The sequence below is a fragment of the Myripristis murdjan genome, chromosome 3 (assembly GCF_902150065.1).
Source record: "Myripristis murdjan chromosome 3, fMyrMur1.1, whole genome shotgun sequence".
Classification (NCBI taxonomy): Eukaryota; Metazoa; Chordata; class Actinopteri; order Holocentriformes; family Holocentridae; genus Myripristis; species Myripristis murdjan.
In genome coordinates, this window is record NC_043982.1 from 23,946,304 (window position 1) to 23,966,304 (window position 20,001).

A 20,001-nucleotide genomic window follows, 5' to 3' on the forward strand; every position below is an offset into this window, starting at 1 on the left:
GAGCCAAAACCTTTCGTGTCGCCAATATGAGAACCAAATAAAAGTAGTAAGACTGTATGACTGCACCTCTTTATTTCTTGATCGACTGAACGACAGACAATAAGAACACACCTACCACAGCATGTGCGTGTGGATGCATGTGTGTGTGTGTGTGTGTGTGTGCCGTACCCTCCCTCCTCGGTCTGCTTGTGGACGTAGGCCAGGATATCAGCAGCACGGCCGGTCCCCTCACACACCACCACTGGGACTGGAGGGCTCTCCTGAAGGTACTCCAGCACCGTCAGGATGACATTGGGACCTCCTTCAAAAATAAGGGCCACCACAGGAACTCCCTGGCCAATACCTGAGTATGAACGAACACACACACACACACACACACACAGCCTGCTTACAATTCAGCTGAACAATTCCTCTCAGATCCATCTTGATTATTTTGTACTGTACGTACTGAGCCTATTGACAGTTTGTGATAATGCCCAGCCTGCTGTTATCTCCTTGTGCCAGTTTGTCAAAGACAAACGGACTGTCTGATGACTGCACCTTGGAGTTTAAATGCATCGGGGGGTATGTTCTTGTGTTCTTGTGAGTTGTGGTAAATCACTATAGGTACAAGACAGCTGCCACTTAATTCTAAATCCCCATTAAGTTTGTTGGTTTGTGTGAGAAGGTCCGTCTTCAGTTCTGTGGACTTCTGGATCAATTTCAACCTAACTCAAAATCTATCATGTTCTACATTACTGAAAAAAGACATGGGTCAACAACTGTTTGCAAATAATACTTTGCCTTATTTTAATCTGTCATAAAATTTTGATAATCATAGTAAAGAATATGACTAACAGCTTTCTTGACACTTTCTGAATGGTCCAAATACAGTTAGGATCACCCACGTGGTATTCCAAAGCAAGTTAACACAAACACTAGGATGTTTTTCTTTCTTTTTTTCTTTTTTTATATTCTACAGTCCAGGTCTGACTGTTAATGATTGCTACTGAATGAGTTTTCAGTAAACTGAAGTAAACTGAAATTTTTGGCCAGGCCAAGTTAACCTCTGCTCTTAGGTAAAACAACCATGACTGTTTGGGCTTTACAGATGATCTTTCAGTACATGCACTCTATTGCAGGTTTGACCAATTCAAGTCTTCTTTAAAATCTTTCAAATAGAAAAACACAAACTTTTGTTCTTTTACAAATGGCGAAACCTAACCAGTTACATCAACCAGGTAATAGGGTCCAAAATAAGAATAATACCATAAGAGTAACAGGACTCACTAGATGGTGTTACTCTGAAACACTGAAAAAGTACAAAGAACAAAAAAAGGTAATATATGATGATGAGATGCAAAAGTGTAATATAATTATTTTGGTTCTTAAAATCCATTCAATGAATTCTTATCAACATTTGAGATTACAATATTTAGCAAAATAACGGGGCTAATCATTTTTGCCATCATCATTTTCGCAGCCGTATGCATGATGTAGATGAGTACATTAAGAACAACTACAGAAGATGAAACCGTCTCTCAGAGGAACGGAGTTAATATAAACTATGCTCTGTCTCTGCTGAAGTGCAAGACAATGTGTAACAACTAAGCAAAAATGTAACTATCTGCCTATCTAGCAGATAAGCTTTAATGGAATTTAATTTCAATCTACCATAGCTTGTTGAGGGTACTCTATTAATGAACTGTGAGTGCGACCTATCTGGGGAGTCTATAAAGATGACTCAACCTAATGAGTGAAGGCAATCTGGCAGGCTGCTGGTGGCACTGCTCTCATTTTCACCTTTTATAAAAGTGTTGGGGAAATTTTAAATATCTCTGATAACAACTTACTGTCTACTAGCACACACCATTAAAAAAGACATGCAAGAACCTCAAATGATCTATTATTGTCTCTATGGAATCCAAACAACAGCTATCTGGTGTAGAGACAGGAAACATTAATCCCACAGTTTGTCTTACGTAGAGCTGAAACGATTACTCGAAGTAATCTAGTACCTCGATTCTTTTTTTGCATCGGGTAATTTTTCCTGCCTCGAAGAATCGCTTAATAAATAAATAAATAAAAATATAAATCCGCGGTGTTTCGCACAGACTATTTTTAATGTGGCACAACCGCGCGTTAGTTTTTCTCCTCCTGCGCTGCTGTGTGCTCATGCCGAGGTGTGTGTGTGTGTGTGAGACTGAGCGCGGTGAGAACAAAGTTAAAACAGCAGCGCACTGACATAGATTGTGTAACAAAGTGAAGAGTTGCCACTCCGCTCTATTTTCACTGGCTAACAGCAGCACACTGGCTTAGCTTGTCTATTCAGAGAAGAGGTATCCCTTCGGCTTCGTTTTCAATCTATGTTATCACATGCATACTACTGCTCATTCATTGGTAGCTGAATTGTTAGGTCTGTTTGATAAGCAATTTAAATTTTAAAATAATAATAATTTAACATATTGTTAAATTTTAAAAAAAGCCAACATGATGCAGGTCAAAGACTAAAAAAAGACTATAGACTAAAACTAGACTAAAATACTTTGTAATTTAGTCCACTAAAGCTAGACTAAAATACTTTGGATTTTCTTCGACTAAAACTAGACTAAAATGCCAAGACTTTTCGTCAACTAAAATGTGACTAAACAAAAAAGAATACAAGTTGACTAAATATGACTAAAACTAATAAGGGCATTTGACACAAGACTAAGACTAAAACTAAATTGAAAAATAGCTGATGAAATTAACACAAACAGAAATGTGTTAGAATATTAAAACAAACTATTTCATTCCAAAAAACGCGTGGCATGCAACACGTGGAGATAGAGTTATCGCATTGCCACAGACATCCGATTACGGCCACTGCTGTTATATTAATTTCCAATGCGATGTGGTGCTCTTCATTTTAAAGTTATTAGTTTAGTTATAGTTGTATGTATAGCGAGCGAATTTGCGACTCGCGCTGCGCCTCCAAACAGCCATGCCAAGACGTGTCCGTGACACACACACACACGCGCACACACACAATGGACACACTTGCATTTAGTTTCTAAATGCACAGCCACGAACCTACTGTATTATGTCCTTTAATGTAATACATTTGTAATGTTAATACCGTGTGTGTATGTATATGTATATGTATATGTATGTATATATATACACTACTCACAAAAAGTTAGGGATATTCGGCTTTCGGGTGAAATTTCAGGATGAACCTAAAATGCATTATAACCTTTACAGGTGAACTTAATGTGACCTTCTGTAAACTTTTGAATGCACATGTCCAACTGTTCAATGTTTCAGTACTTTTTGCACAATTTGCTGTTCTCTAACAAGGAGTTAAACGGCAAAATTCACAACAGGTGTTTGATCCATGAATCGACCAATAAATTTCCTGGTTCAATTAGAATTGGTATTTAAACAGTCCTCCTCATTATGCTGTTCACATTTTGACATCATGAGACCAAGACGACACCTAACAATTGATCAGCAGCACCTCGCCATTGCGAGGCTTCAAACAGGATGTTCTCAGACGGAAGTGGCCACTGAGCTTAGAGTGTCACAGAGTGTCATCAGCAGGTTGCAACAGAGATACAGAGAGACTGGAAGAGTCACAGAAAGGCATAGAAGTGGACATCCTTTGGCCACATCCCACACTGATGACCGCTTCATTGTGAACAGTGCCCTGCGGAACCGGATGATGAATGCCACTCAACTCCAGGTACGTTTAAGGAAGGTGAGAGGCACCCAAGTGTCACGTCAGACCATTCGAAACCGTTTACATCAGCATGGTCTGCGTGCTAGACGACCTGCAAGGGTACCTGACCACACCACCAGGCACAGGTGTCATCGTCTTGCATGGACCAGGGAGCATTTACGCTGGACGAGGGACCAGTGGGCCTCAGTGCTGTTCTCTGATGAAAGCCGATTCATGTTGAGCAGAAATGATGGCCGCCAACGATGTTGGAGACGTCAAGGAGAGCCCTATGCATCAGCCACTGTTGTCACCAGATGAGCCTTTGGTGGTGGTGGTGTTACAGTGTGGTTAGGTGTGTCTAGTCAGTACAGAACTGCCCTAATGGTACAGTGACAAGCCCATACTACCTGAATAACATCATTAATCCAGTCATTGTGCCCCTGCATGAACAACACAGGCCTAATTTCATCTTCATGGACGACAATGCTCCAGCTCATCGAGGTCGCATCATTAGAGAACGGTTGCTGGAGACTGGGGTACCTCAAATGGAGTGGCCTGCACTTTCTCCAGACCTGAATCCCATAGAAAACCTATGGGATCAGCTGAGTCGCCGTGTAGAGGCTCGGAGCTCTGTACCCCAGAACCTCAATGTCCTGAGGGCCGCCCTTCAAGAAGAGTGGGATGCCATGCCTCAGCAGACAATAAGTCGACTTGTGAACAGCATGAGATGTCGTTGTCAAGCTGTAATTTATGCTCAAGGGCACATGACAAGTTATTGAGACATTGACATTTTTTGTTGTGGTATACCCACCACTGTTGTTGGCTTTTGTTTCAATAAATTGTTTGAGATGAGGAAATCACCAGTGCATGCTTCTACTTAAATGCCCTACTTTCATGATATAATATCACTGTATCGTGAACTTTTTACATTTTCCGTAAATTTCACCCGAAAGCCAAATATCCCTAACTTTTTGTGAGTAGTGTATATATATATATATATATATATATATATATATATATATATATATTCACAATTGCTCTTTATCTTGGCAAAAACGCATTTTATCCGATTACTCGATTACTTGACAGAATTTTTGGTCAAATACTTGATTACTAAAATATTCAATAGCTGCAGCTCTAGTCTTACGTGCATGTATTCTCTGGAGATTGATGTGCTTCTCCAGCTCCCGACGCAATTTGACTTCAGCGCCGTATTTGCCCACCGTCCCATCATCCACCAGGAGGAAATGCGAATGGAGGTTGTTGAGAACGTTCAGCTTGCTGAGAGGATTCAAAAGGGTCTGATATGGAGCGATTACCTGCAGCAGGGAGGAGAGAAAGCAGGAGCAGGTTAACAGAAGAAAGAAGGGGAGTGATTAGGAAATAACGGAGAAAGGACAGAAAGGCTGAGTTTCCTGAATAAAATATCAACCATCTGAAAATTCTAAAAAATGGCAAAATGATAGCCATCATGAAAACAGATCTTCACTTGCAAAGTACTATTATTTTCTCGACTATTTTTGTAATACAGAGCAGAAAAGTAAGAGTAGATATGAGATGGGTAGAGGGCTGTGTCTTACGTCTCTCCCGATGAGGTCGTTCCTGTTCTCAATGACCCCCCAGGGAGCGATCCCGATAGTGCAAATTTTCTTCGATGATCTCGAACAGTGCTCTTTCAGAGCATCGCCCACGTGCTTTGCCACACCTTTAGGAAGGACGCAAAACTCAATCAGTGAAGCGTGCCCACCAATATAAATGCTTTAATCACCCCTTATACAAACAGAGTAAGCTTTTATCACACCTTATTCCTTTGCCAGTCCAGAAAAACCCTCAACAGTCAAATTCCGATTAGGGAGCTGGAGCCACAGCAGTTACATTTTAATGCAAATCCATGAGAAATGAAAGCAAAAATAATGAACACCATTAAGAACTATCCTTGTGAAGAGAGACAGATTTTTCCTTACACATGAATAACCGAGACAGCAGTAGCTCTGTCACCAAGATGAGCCCATTTTAAATGCTGCATGTGGGAAAAACTAGGAGTCCTGGAGTCATGCACCAGGATGAATACCATGGATTCTCCAACACTCTGAGTGCCAGGAGTCCATCCCAACTGGCCAGGGTGCAAGAGCGGCATTAGGACTAATCACTGCTCTGCGTAATTGACCCTGTGAGTAATGATTTAAACACTATGATCAGACCGCACAATCTTGACACTGTGCTGTGGCTGCAGACACACCTCAGCCGTGACACACAGCCAAATGACATGCTTAGAGCCTGGGATTATGACTTCTGCCGCATCAGCACACTGATAAGAGAAAGCTCAGTGGGTGGTATCCACCTTAATGCATATCTACGCCCTGGTAGTGGCTGTATTTTAGCAGTGTAGTTGTGTTGGGGTGGGTGTTACCAGTGAATCTACAGGCAGCGCAGTGGGCACAAGGATGAAACTTGTTTTTTAGCTGCAAAGTCTACACTAGGGGTGGGAATCACTGGGTAACTGGCGATATGATACTATCACAATACTTTACCCAAGATAACTATGCAATCACGATACAGGCAATATTGTCATACACAATATATTGTAAGATAATCAGCTATAAGAAATCACGATATCTGTCACTGAAGAAGAAAGAATATGCTGGAAAAGGCTAAATGATTTTCTATTAAGCAGAACTGTAGGCACATTACAGGCACATTATTATTTTACTGTTCTACCTAGGGCTGTCACAATATCAGATTTTCACCATGCAATTTTTTTTAACCTTTATTTACACAGATATTCCTGTTGAGGGAACAGAGGTATTCCCGTTGAGGGAATACCTGTGTAAATAACTCAGGGTTTCATTTTCCAGAGAGACCTGTCCGAGGCAAACACAATGCAACACTGAGTTATAAACAAATAAGTCATTCGGTTCAGTACACAAAATTATTGCAGCCAAAAGAATTCATGGTAACAATATAATAATGATATATAGAAATATCGAATAGAAGTATTATTATAGATTTTTTTTTAAAAGATAAAGAAATAAAATAATGCCATCAGTCAAATTCATCTTTAACCTTTTTTGACTTTTTTTTTTGGCAATTTAATTTGGCAATTGAAAAAATCCCTTATTCCCCAACTTGTCCAAACAATTTATCACGTTTGAAGACTAAACTCTTCAAAACTCCAGAGACTCCACGACCTGTGAGCTGCACTAGCTACAAAATGCTCCTCCCTGACAGTGTGTACCTGTGTTGACGCCTCCAGTGAGGATCCAGGCCCCAGTGGTGACAGCAGCTTTGATCAGGCCCTTGCCCACAACTTGCTTGATGCGTGGATGCAGCTCAAAGTTTTGAATTCCTCCGTGGACCGAGATGAGGATCTTGGGAAGCTCCATCTGCCACTCCTTCAGCATCAGACGCAGGATGCTCTCCGGCCGCGAGTCGTGAGACAAACGCACATACTGACATACACAGACACAAACAGACAGAAGGGGTGTGAGAAGCTGTGTGTGTGTGACAACTAATCGCCTAATGGCTTGAACTAACACCTACTAGTCGACTATGAAAATCTCTGGTCAGGAGCAGCCCTACAATAACTCAATCAGTGGAATCTGACCTAATATAAAATGTGCAATACAACTCTGGAATACCATGTTACACCCTTTCTCCAAACCCATGCCATTACCTCCAGGCTTACGAGTCTGCTTTTTCTCTAAGAACAATGTGCCGTCCAGCAGATAAGAATTTGCCCTCCTACCTTGGCTCTGTAAGAGTGAGACCCTCCCTGGAAGTTGATGACACCATAGGCATCAGTGGGGCTCTCTTCTGTGTGTTTTTCCACTGACCACTCCTCCAGCTCGGGCAGGGACAGGTTGGGGTTGTCACCCAGCTTCACATCCGAGTACTTCATGGCCAGGCTGGCTGTGAAGCCAACATGCTGTCGCACCAGCCGCCCACAACAGCATCTGAACGGGAACCAGAATCATTTTATTTGCCAAGTGCGACTAAAACACAATTTATCTTAGTGGCAAAGATGCAGAGACATTACAACAGAACAGAGCACACTGTGTAAAAACAATAATATCAGTAGTATATTGAACCTGTGACATGTTATTAAAGGTAAATATATAAGTTCTACAAGAAAAGGATAATTAAAAACAAAACAGGATGAAAAGAAACACAACAGGAAGGGGAAAAAATGCTGACACACAGTACAAAGAACTGAGCCAATAACATGACATTTTGAGTTTTAGTCTCTCATCCCTCACCAGGAACTTGTAACAATGGAGAAAAACATTTAGTTGGCTGGTTAAATACGATTCAAAATGTCATAACGCTGGCAGCAACCTTGTGACAGTAGATTTCTTAGATCCCTACAAAAATGTATGACTGAATCATCAAGCAAGACTAACATCAAACATTAAAAGTAAGACACGTTGTCCTTTTTTTGGACTGTAACTGTAAATGAACCCAAGAGTGTGCCTTCAACTTCAAAAAAAGCTTCATGATGCCTGATTTTACTTTTAAGAACCTTTATCCTATAGAGCTCATTGAAGTAACGTTTTAGTTGAAAATGATTCTTCTAGTGAGGGACCTTCGCATTCTGATTGGCTCCATCTGGGTCTCAAAAGAATTCAAGATGAATCCCTGGTTTTAGAAGTATACTTAGAGGCTACTCACATTACCAAGTTTGTACCGTGCCCAAGCAAGTTTGACCGCAAAATCCAGATTATGTGACTAGTGTGATCACTCCATTCCGTGCTTGAATACAGTACACTTCCCCCGCTCTGGCACGGTTGGAGGGGGTGTGCTCCAGCACAGTATGAGCGTTCATGCACGAGCACATGCACGGTCACGCTCGCAGCGCACAAACGTGGATACAACGTAAATCATGCAACTTTCCTCCTGCTGCCTTGTATAATGCGCGCAGCGCGATTACCGGCGAATCGCTGCACTGCGCAATCAATAATCAACCATGTTGTCCGTGTCATTGTCCGATGTGCTGCTGCAACCGTGTATATACAAAAGTTGTTTTATAATCAAAGTACGGCAGTCTGTGTGCACGGCGCACCTGTCAGATCTGGCAGACCTGGTGCCGGCTGGCACCGGCCGCAACACTGCACAGTGTGCGCGGCCACCCGGTCAGTTCAGGTCTGCCGGATCTGACAGGTGCCACTCCGGCTGTCAGTTGGACCTTTCTGAAGGAGAAGGAAGTTACCTCCGAAACTGTCAAGGTAAATAAACATCCTTGTCTGATTAAAAGGAATAAAAACGTCTTTTAGTTAAAAGGAAGACATGATGAATGTATTTGAGCTATATCATTTATAATGACGTCGGGCCATGCGTGTGTTGTATTTCGATGTGATGATGTGCATACCGGGGGAAATCGCACTAGGGCGCGTTTGGGCTTTAGGTAATGTGAGTGCAGGCCAGCCGGGGACTGGGGAAAGGGGCATTTTTGCTTAAGTACATACGGAGCAAATGGCCCTAATGTGAGCAGGCCCATATAGATACACTTGTACCACACAGGATCAATATTTTACTATCAACATCTCAAACAAGGGTCTTCAGTAGCCCAAACTTAAGCGCTACACTATATCTTTAAGAAATTAAAATATGGCAAGTCATTCCTGGCAAGGAATGACAAGGTTTAACATCTGATATGGAGCAGATAAACCATACTTTTTGCAAAACATACTGTGCAATATTGAAAAGTGCCATATCAATACAGTTACACATTTATTATACAACAGTTAGTTGTAGTCAAGTGATTTGATTGGACAAGAGACATTCCATGAGTGCCAATATACAGTATAAAAGCACTGGCACACATTGTTATTATGCAAATACAAACTCTACTAATTACATTCACCACCATGACAGCATCAAATAAATAGCCTGAGGTAATACTTAGACCTAATCAAAGCAACAAACTAGCTTGTGGTTGGGAAATGTTGTTTGTGTTGCTTAAGATGTTGAAAATAATCAATATAAAAACAATCAACCAATCATATCAATACAATAATTACTATAAGTCATGTATTTTAATATGTTTAAGTTATTATTATTAAATGCCAAATCTGAGCCAACACTTTCACTCTCTCAGCTACCTTTACTTACTTTAGGTGAGAATGTGTATCCTGACACACAAAGCCTGGAAGTTAATTGTTTCCAGGAAAGGGGTGTTGTACAGTGGAATTACACTATAGAAGAATTTCCCTGCACGGTTTTGCTGGTGTAACAAGCTGCCAGGGATTTTCTCAGGCTAAATCTGTCAATAATAGAGCGATACAGAGATTCAGTGATGACCAAACAAATACTTACCGCACCAACTGTTGGCAGATCTGGCATCCTGGAAGGCATCTGCAAGAAATTCAACATAAACATCATTCATTTGAATAATAAATAACTCACTTAGAAGAAAAAGAAACAGAAACAACAAAATGAAGCATGAATTTGTAATTATCCAATAAAAGCTAGTTTTATCAGAGGCCCAATATGAGGGCTAAGCTAGAAATAAATGCCAAGTTGTTGGAGGACATTTAGAAAGGTTATGTGTCAACTGGGCAACTGGCCTTGTGTCAGACTGGCCTTAAACCAAGAAAGAGTTACGAAATCTGCCAAATGACCCTGTTCTTTCATCACAGTCAGTCATATGCAGGCCTTGGCCTTCCGTACAAAGCACTGCATTCACTAACACCTCTGGAGCTGGCCACAGTTAGTGGAGAAAATCCAGTGGCAAATAATTGATGTAAAAGAAAACATGGGGAAAACAGTAACTATGTGTTGATGCCAGTTACAAGAGGAAGGAAGAAAAATGCATCTTCTTGACAGTATAACTAAGAACAGATGACTAATGCTCACTGGAGCCTGCTGAATACTCAGTGACTGTGAGAAACTACTTTTTATAATATCAATTATAGACTTTTACAAGGTTACTTTTCTTTTCTGAGTTCTTCATAGTTAGGCCTAGGAGTGTGCAAGTTACTGCCCATAAGAATCTAGCACTGATATGTCAAATTCCAGTATGTTTGCATAAACCTCGTACTATACTTGAGAAAAGAACATCCACATCAGTTCTTTACATATAAGAAATGGGAGAAATAGGGCAAAAAACATAAGATTTTTGCATTCACCAACAAGATAAAATAGGGGGCTTGTGTCTAGAAAATCCAAATAACAAATAAATATCCCCAGTCCTGGAAGAAAATATGATGCAACTGTTCATCACTGTCCCTGCCTCTCATTTGAAGCTGTAATTACAGTGATAGACATAAACACTAAGATCATGTGGAACAGCCTCATTTACCCTTTTGAGAGTGGTGGTTAGGATTTGGGCTTACTTTGACACACACCGTACAATTATACTGTTACTATGCCCATCACCACAAAGCACACCAAGTCTAAGCTGGGACTGATACACAAACACATACCTGTGGGGATCTTTTGACACTGGAAGTATGTATACACATTCCCTCTTGGTGAAAGTGCTTTCTATCCAGGGTTTCTGGGACTGTGAAGAAAGAAAAAAAGAAGAATATTGTGAACACTGGTCAGCTGAAGATCAAATAACTGATGTAGACTTTCAGATCCAAACCACAAAGTGGCAAACTGTCTCCCTTGGCTCTATAGATGGTCAGCATGATTTTCTCTGTGAATAACAAACTTCAACAATCCTAAAATGGCGAAAGGGAGCTAGCGACCTCTTAATCCAGGATTTAGTCTATGAAAATCAAAAGGATTATGAGAAAGCTTGATAAAATAAAAAATAAGAGTTAAAAAAAAAAAAAAAAAAAGGATGACTACATTTGAGTAGGCAAGTTTGCTAGAGCTCTTTGCCAGTGTTATAAGATGCAATGAATAATAACCTCAGTGCATTGTGGTTTTGTCAAAACAAGGATTTATAATACAAGAATTTTCAATTAATGCCTCATGCCTTATTGTTCTTCCAATAAAGCTCAGAGGAACCCACAAGCGATTAGTGTCATTAATCCATCCCAGCACAAAGAGGGAAACCTGTAAACCACTCCATGCTACCCACCAATACCCAAGAAGATTACCCAGTGCAGTAGGCTACTTTACAGAAAAGCCTTTCAACTATTCCTGCAGTTCACAACAATGGTATTACAACAACCAGGGGTTGAGATGTTCAGAACTGGCTAGTCTGCTGCTGATCCATTTCTACTTGCGCTAGAGGGCAACTGGCCTCACTAACCAAGACCTGGATGCAGTTTAATAGGCATTATATGGAGACAGAAGAGAGTTTGACTGCAGAAACACTGGCTCGAATTAGGCTACATCTCTTGTGTCCACAACTCTATCCCTAGTGTCTTGAATTCTTTCCTTGGGTCCACATTTCTGTCCCTAAAATCCAAGGTTCTTCCACAGAGTCCACAGCCCTATCCCTAGTGCCTTGAATTCTTTACTTAGGACCACATTTCTATGCCTAAAACCCAAGGTCCCTCCATAGTATCCACAACTCCAGGCCCAGTGCCCAGAATTATTTCCTTAGGTCCACAATTCTATTCCTAAAACCCAAGGTTCCTCCACAGCGTCCAGTATTTCATCCCTAACGCCTTGAATTTTGTTCATGGTGTTCAGAATGTTATCCCCACCACTCAGACGTCTATCTATAGCATCCAGAATTCGACCCGAGCAACCACAGTTCCAGCCCTGGCATCCAGAATTCAATCCCTAGCGCCTTGAATTTTGTCTATAGTGGCCAGATTTTTATTTCACCACCCAAAGTTCCACCCCAGGTGTCCAGACTTCTGTCTCTAGTGACCCCATTTCTATGACTAACGATAATATCTAACGACAACAAATTGCAATCTTACGGAAGCATCCCATCAAACAGGTCACTGCCACATTTGACCACTGAAAATGAATCACACTGAATCTGTACCTGGATGTCCTCCTCTTCATCTCTGTGTTTAAGGGCTTTGTACAGGAACATACCAAGGATCCTTCATGCATCTCCTGGACAAACCACAGTCACCGCAGCCTCTGTTGAGCGCAGGATCATCGGCTACAAATCACCAGACTTCTAGCACAAAGACACACAATCTCTCGCTCTCGCTCACTCTGCGGCCCTTCTTGAGATTTCCATACAGGTCTCAAAGTCTAAAGCAGTGCCGGAACATTCAGAAACAGCCTCAGTTAAAAGCTGAGTGATCAGTGTGAGGTTGCAGCCTCCAAACTCCATCCACTGTTAATCTGTAAGAAGCCACTTAGGGGCCTGATGAATGTGTCTGAGACGAGCTAGATATTATACTTAGGCCAAGGAGAAAGAGAGAAGAGGGAGGTGGGGGTGTGGGAGAGGATTAGAGGATGGGCAGAGGCCTCAATGATATATACCTAGTTGTCTACCGAAAACAAACCACCAACTGTGATTCATGCACACGAAACCTCTCCCAACCTGCACACCCCTCAGGTAGGCCCCACACTTACCCTTCAAAGAGGCCTCTATTATTTTAAACCCTTTTTTCAAAGTGGATAGACCTAAAAGATCAAAACAAATACGGACCAAAGGCAAGGCAGGAAGCTAACCTTTTGTTTTTTATCCACTGTTTACGGTAATGACCCAATTTACCAGCCGACTAGATTTTTCAAATGTAAAAAAAGTTATTCTAAAACATATATTCAAAGCAAATGATGATACCAGTCCAGGAGGTGGGAAGAGTGCGCCAACTTACCCACCACAGATATAACTCAGTAGCAGTTGGTTGATGGCAATTGCTAAAAAAAACAAACAAACCAACAAACAAAAAAATTGCCTGCTTGTTTTGTTATCTGTTCCAATTCCATCTTTTGAGACTGATAAGTTTTAACTATTTTGGGGTCCCTGAATATTGCCTCTGTGCTTTCCAAGTAGGGCTGAACAATGTACTGAATTAATATTAATAACTGACTACAACATTAAATAAAACACTGTCACCACAATGGCTAGAATTTGTTATTTAATTAATTTCACAGCACTAATAAATCAATCAGTTATACGATGCAACAAAATTGGTGATCAGTGGGAGATCCAAAAGGCTTTCCATGTGGTTACTCAAAGTATTTTAAGCCACTTCAAAAGGAAACGCCAACTTTAAAAAAAGAAAAAGAAAAAAAAATCACAAATGATATACAAAGTATGATATTTTGTCCATATTGTGTGGCCCTAAAAGAGGAACCCTCCATGCTAGATCTTATCATGAACAGAACTAAGTAACAATTAACTGAAACTTCGTCGTAAAGCATGTCATGACACAGCTAATCATGTACATTGTTTGTATATTTGTTTGTACAAGCAGCATCTAATTTCAGATTTATACAAGGTGTGGTTGGCTAGGCTATAGATGAAGGCCTTTTGCTAATTAAAAGCTAGTCTTGTTAGATCACACCCAATCTAACAAAGCGTTAATGATATTATAGTAGGATTGTGCTCTGCCAACCTGTAACCATGGTACCTGAGAATGTCAGGCAACAAAAGATTACAGCGCTTTACACCCCATGCCAAAAGCACACACACTCTCTCACTTCCTCCCTCCCTCCTCCCTCCCTCCCTTTTCCTCTCCAGTTTCTTCTGAACTCTTAACGCAATGCAGTTTTATGATCGCTCTGTTCCTGAAGGAAATAAAACACCCCACCTCTCCATCTCCATCCAATCAACAATCTACGATACTAAGACGGTCATTTACCGGCAACCTGTGTGTGTGTGTGTGTGTGTGTGTGTGTGTTGGGTGTTTGTGAGCATCTACATGTGTTCATGTGAGTAAATATTTTTCTAGGGGCAGATACCAATTATGATCAAATGCTCTATTTCACTGTCTTATAGTTACTTTAGTCTCAGCACACACACACACACACACACACACACACACACACACACACACACACACACACACACACACACACACACACACACACATACACGGACACGGACACGGACTCAGAAGAACTTGTGCTTCCACTTCCACTGACCCCTTACTTCCCCCTCCGTTATTCCCAACAACATAACAAGGCTGACTGGTTAAATTGTCATTCCTCTGGCCCAGTCTGACGCAATAAGAGATGAGATAACATCTGGCTTGTCAATTCTCTTTCTCATTAGAATGAGTGCAGGCCATAGGGTCAGCATTTTAGTGTGAGAAGTAGCCAAACATAAGACCTGTTCTGACAGACAGGGTCAGGATTTGAGCCACAAAGGTGGACTAAAGCAGGAAAATGAAAAAAAATGTCTTTTTTTATTCATTTGCTTAGAGAAATTTCTGGTTGTGTTATCGTGTCAAAGTATTTGCGAGGTAATGGCAACATAATTGAATAAAATGCTGAAAATTTGTAGCCTATACAAACACTTGCTTCACTACATTTTGGTTTGTTCACTATCCTGAAAAAACAAGGTTTGGGTTCTGGGGAATAACCTGAAGAGCCTGTTTCTAATACAAGCATTAAAGTTCAGCCAATGGCATCAAGGTAGCCTACATGTTTTGTGAGCATAAATACTAAAGTGAGACATCCTCCTTTGTCGATTGAGCTCCTGTGAACAGTGCCAAGTGCAAGTCTCAGGTGTGACTGTATTTAACTGTATGACTGTGCAGTGCTGTGCTGAAAACAAATCCCTAACTCAAAAAACATTTTCACATGATAAAGTTAATCAAATTAAATCAGAAATGCAATTAATAGAACTACTAAAAAAGCTTGTGAGGGCAGAGTGCTCACTGATAAACCACAGGTCATAAATGAAATAAAGGAGTGGCAATAACAATATTCAGTAGTATATCTCTCTTGATGAAGACAAGTCCTATATCACAGAATCAGGAAAAGAATAAGTCCTCTGAACTTTGTGCCAGCGAATTAGAGATAGGACTATTCACCTATTTATGGACAATGATAATCCACCTAGGCCTAACTAGTTGAGCGGTGACAATTCTTTGTAGTTCTACTGGGAGAAACAGGGCCATATCAAAGCTGTGTACCTCAAATCTGAACATGGATTGCTTTGATCAATGGCAATAGCATGCGCTGGTGCCGCCATCAAACAGCGTGCAAATGTAATCAATGACAGAATGAGAACACATCATCCATACCAATACACCAGCATAAGGGAATCATAACACCACTGCCAAAAATAAGTTGTTGCTGGAAATCTTCGGTGTCCAACACTTGAACTGAAGAAGTAAGCTAAAAATAATGTTGTCTTTTTGACATCGGCCCTGTCAAAGTAGGCCTTCACATCTGCTTTCTTATCAGAGGACTCATCACACAATAGAGAGACATATTCTGAGACATACAGGTCAAATATATTTGCTGTACTTGCTATATCTTATTTATATAGTCTACGTAGGGCTGGGCAATATGTAGCCTACAAAATCAAATATAATATTTTTGACAGAAAACCTTGATATCAATATTGCAACAATATTGTAGGGACAACTATTGTTGCTGTCACAAAATATTTTTACAATGAGATTTTAGCTTAACAGTCATTAGTAATGTGGGTATAATGACCAATCAGGTAGAGGCAACTAATTAGTAATTATTATTCCAGGTTCTGAATTTTAAAACCAGGAAAAGACAACACCTACTGCAGATCACAATGTTACAATATCCAAAATCTCGCAATATATCCACTCTTCTATCACAATATTGATGTAAAATCGATATATAGCCCAGCCCTAAGTCTAATGAATGTTGAATGAAGTAAAAATAGTTCACTTAACCTTTAGTTGAATAAGAATGAATGCCTGTAAGCTACTGAGCACACAGGAGACACTGTAAGTCACTATATGTTGTCACGGGACCAAAGTGTGATTTCTCCCAAGCTCTCCCAGTTGAGCCCCCTGGACATAGCTGCACAGCACAGACGAGTGTGATGCTAGCATGCCACAATGAGCCCTGCTTCCTAGCAACTGCATATCCTGGTAAAGTAAAGCACCTAACACCTTCTCCTCCAAACATCTGGTACTCATAGTTATGTGAACCTATGTAAACCCAGCTTAAGACAGGTAGGGATAGAAAGGCAGCAGCTGGACAATGTCATATTACTGCATCAATAATACTTGGAGGGACCACTCTAGAAGTACCAACATACAAAGCTCTCTCTCCCTCTCTGCAAAGATTACACAACAACAGCAAAATGAGAGACATGGGATATCTTAAGTCACTATTCCCTCCAGTGCTCTTTAAGTGGTCCAGTACGCACCCCACTCAGCCATGTCACTAAGCTCCACAGCAGGCCGGGGGCCAGAGCTCTGGGAGGTGAGCAGGAGTGGTGTGGATCAGCTGGATGAGAACTACAGGGGGTGCACACTCCATTGAGAAAGTCAACAAACTGAGACGATGACAGTTTTCTTTTTCTTAACCAAGTCCAGGAGCACTGGAAAGCCTGTATTATCAGCTACCTTCGTCTGAGCCTGTGACTATGTGCGGTGTGAGTGGATTGGTGTGTGAGATAAGAGAGATCAGGGAAGCATGGCACAATCACTCTGAACACTGAAACATACACGGCTGGCACACAAGCAGTTTGCACGCACACTTGCCCCCCCCTCAACACACACACACGCACGCACGCACGCACGCACGCACGCACGCACGCACGCACGCACGCACGCACACACACGCACGCACGCACGCACACGCACACACACACACTTTGTGCAAATGTCTATTCTGGAGTGCAACACAGCCATGCAGAGACAATTTGCTACTGGCTCACCAAGTGGCAAAGCTCAAGCTGAACACCAGTTTAGACTGTCTAACATTACATAAGAAACAATGACTTGCAGTAATAATGCTGTATTACCATGGGTTGCACCATTGCCTAATGATCATGATGACACTTTACATCAAGATGACTAATATTTATTAGCCATAGTAAAAAAAAAAAAAAAAAGCAGTGGTTAACATTATGCAATTCCTCATATTGTGTGTCTGTGTCCCTCAGCCCCTCCTCCAGGGGTAAAGCTGCTGCATGTGACTGGTTCAAGCTACCACTGTGGGAAATAAGACAGTTTTCCACTGAGGCCAAATACAGGCCCTGGCTGTTCTGGTGGCTCAGAGGCACATACAGTGTACCTTCAACCCTGTGGGTTCAAATCTGGCTGCACAACCTCGTCTACATACCACCCCCTCTCTCCATTCACTCCCAGCTGTGCTCCATCTAATAAATCATGGAAAATGACAAGAGGCCTGCACTTGTCACACTAACTCAATTCACGCTGGGACTAATACCAAGCAAAAAGGCCTGGAATAATTTGCAATGACAACACAGCAAATAAAGCCATGAATGGACTGACATATCTCTATATCCAGGGGAAAGTCCTACTTTACTGAAAAAATAAAAAATCAGTTTACCAGTAACAACACCATTTGATCTTCCAGGAAGGGACATTTCTCATTTCCTGTTTTTTTTTTTTTTTTTTTTTCTATCTCTCTTTCTCTCTCTGGTTATGCATGATCAAGAGGAGAGTATCTGAGCTGATGACTTATGTATTGTACAATATAATGTGTGACGATTAAGGTTAGGATTATTTGATCATTGTATTTTAATTGTGTAACGGCACTGAATTACTATGTAGTAAATGTCTCTCCTCTTGAACCCCACGCATATTTTTTAAGACCTAACTGTCAAAAACAAAATAATTACAACCTTTGATTTCCCCGACACTGGCTGAATGAAAGGGCTTTCACACTCAGTTCAATGTACTGGGCAACCATTCGCGGTGGCACTGACTTGTTACGGGAAATGACAAGCGTGTGTTTTCACCAACATCACAGACAGCTGGCAGAAACGTGTCTTAAAGAACCGACAGCTGGCCTGGACGGCACTCTTCTTCCTACTCATCATGACAGACTGTGAGAACGGAAGCTTTTGTCCGTCTTGCCGTGTGGCTCTAATGTTGGCCATTACAGCTGCTAACGTAACCAGATAGCAAGCTACTAGCCCCCACAGCTAGTTAGCTTGGGTTTAAGTGCCTAGCATTTAGCGTTAGCGAGCTAGCTACTTAGCCTGCTAGCGTTACAGCGGTGTGTGATTATTTCTGGCTCTTGACGCCGAGCACCCTGCAGCCATGCACACGTCTCATATCTGTGATCTGCGTTTTAGCCTGATAGCCACATGTCACCCAGTGAAAAGCATAATGTAGGCACACCAAATAGATGACGGCTGGGTGTCTGACAGGCGAGCAGGCAGAAACGCATGGGGGGAACCTGCCACTCAAAGCCCCGAGTCGGTCACGACGACCCCCGCAGCCAGCGGTGCAAATTGACAAGAATACCAAACCACGGGAGGAAGCTCCAGGGCTAACACATACCATTCTCTTCACCGTTGAGACTCAGGAAGAGCTGTGTCGTGGCTTTTATCCATCTATCGGCGGTGTTCCCGGTTAGCCGTGGAGGGAAAGCCCGGTTGACGTTGGAGGAATCCGCTTCGGCTGCAGCTCCAACGGAAGGTTGCTTTTTCATAATTGTGCGACTCCAGACTGACGCTGCGTGACGAGCCGGCTGACTCAGTCAGCACACAGTCACATGACCGAGGCGGGGCCACCGACCACATGCTCCGTTTGTATTAGACTGGAATAAATACAAACACACACCAAGAACGTAACAGGCCTTGCTTTCCAGCTGCGATTATTGGAGCAATGAAGCTGCAGTGACCAGAAGAACTGAAGATTTAAGAGGGGTTTCGATTGTTGCGTTTTAATAACCCAGTACTCTGATTTTACTCACTCCTATACATGTTCTCTCTCTTACTATTTTATTATTTTATCTTGCATTCTGCAGCTATCTATTTTGTTTGTCTTTTTTGGAGGAGGTGGAATATTCTTTTACTGTGAAGCACTTTGTGTTACATATATTTGTATGAAAAGTGATGTATAAATAAAGTCTGCACTGTCGATTTCCCTGACTTTTACAATGGATATGCTTAGATATTATAGAATTACAAAACGTGGATGTGCATAAACTGTAATGAAGGGACATTTTCCAACCTAACTAAATTAACTTAGAGGCAAATACTGCACTACAAATGCACTGAGCATGTCTTACCTTTTCCTCCACCTACACCTTGGTGCATCTGTCCCCATGTTATTAAACTGTAATAAGACCAGGTGAGTCTTATTCAGAGCTACATGTCATTATCAGCCCAATGGCCTCTTCACACAGGCAGTCACCTACCTGCAGAATTAGTGACAAATTATTAAGACTTTGCTCAATTTAGCCCTCCACTTTCCTGGGCTTGTCTTACAATAATAGCTTTGCACAGTTGCTTTCCAGATTGCTGTATCTGCACAAATATACTGTGCAGATACTCTATCACAAGATTAAGTGCGTTTGGTTATTTTCCCAAA

At 41.5% G+C, this 20,001-nt stretch overlaps 1 protein-coding gene across 3 annotated transcripts in view; it reads right to left on the reverse strand.

Annotated features, from left to right (window-relative positions):
• The window catches only part of trpm7 (transient receptor potential cation channel, subfamily M, member 7), a 52,394-nt gene extending 33,274 nt beyond the window's left edge, over nt 1–19,120 (reverse strand). For all 3 annotated transcript variants that reach the window (XM_030079302.1, XM_030079292.1, XM_030079311.1), the window contains exons 1-8: nt 18,967–19,120; nt 11,101–11,180; nt 9,992–10,030; nt 7,425–7,632; nt 6,915–7,128; nt 5,260–5,384; nt 4,827–4,998; nt 169–343 (exon numbers count right to left, since the gene is read on the reverse strand). In XM_030079302.1, the coding sequence (XP_029935162.1) occupies nt 169–343; nt 4,827–4,998; nt 5,260–5,384; nt 6,915–7,128; nt 7,425–7,632; nt 9,992–10,030; nt 11,101–11,180; nt 18,967–18,969 (1,016 nt within the window). In that variant the 5' untranslated portion in view covers nt 18,970–19,120. The remainder of the gene's footprint in view (nt 1–168; nt 344–4,826; nt 4,999–5,259; nt 5,385–6,914; nt 7,129–7,424; nt 7,633–9,991; nt 10,031–11,100; nt 11,181–18,966) is intronic.
• Nucleotides 19,121–20,001: the final 881 nt, after the last annotated feature.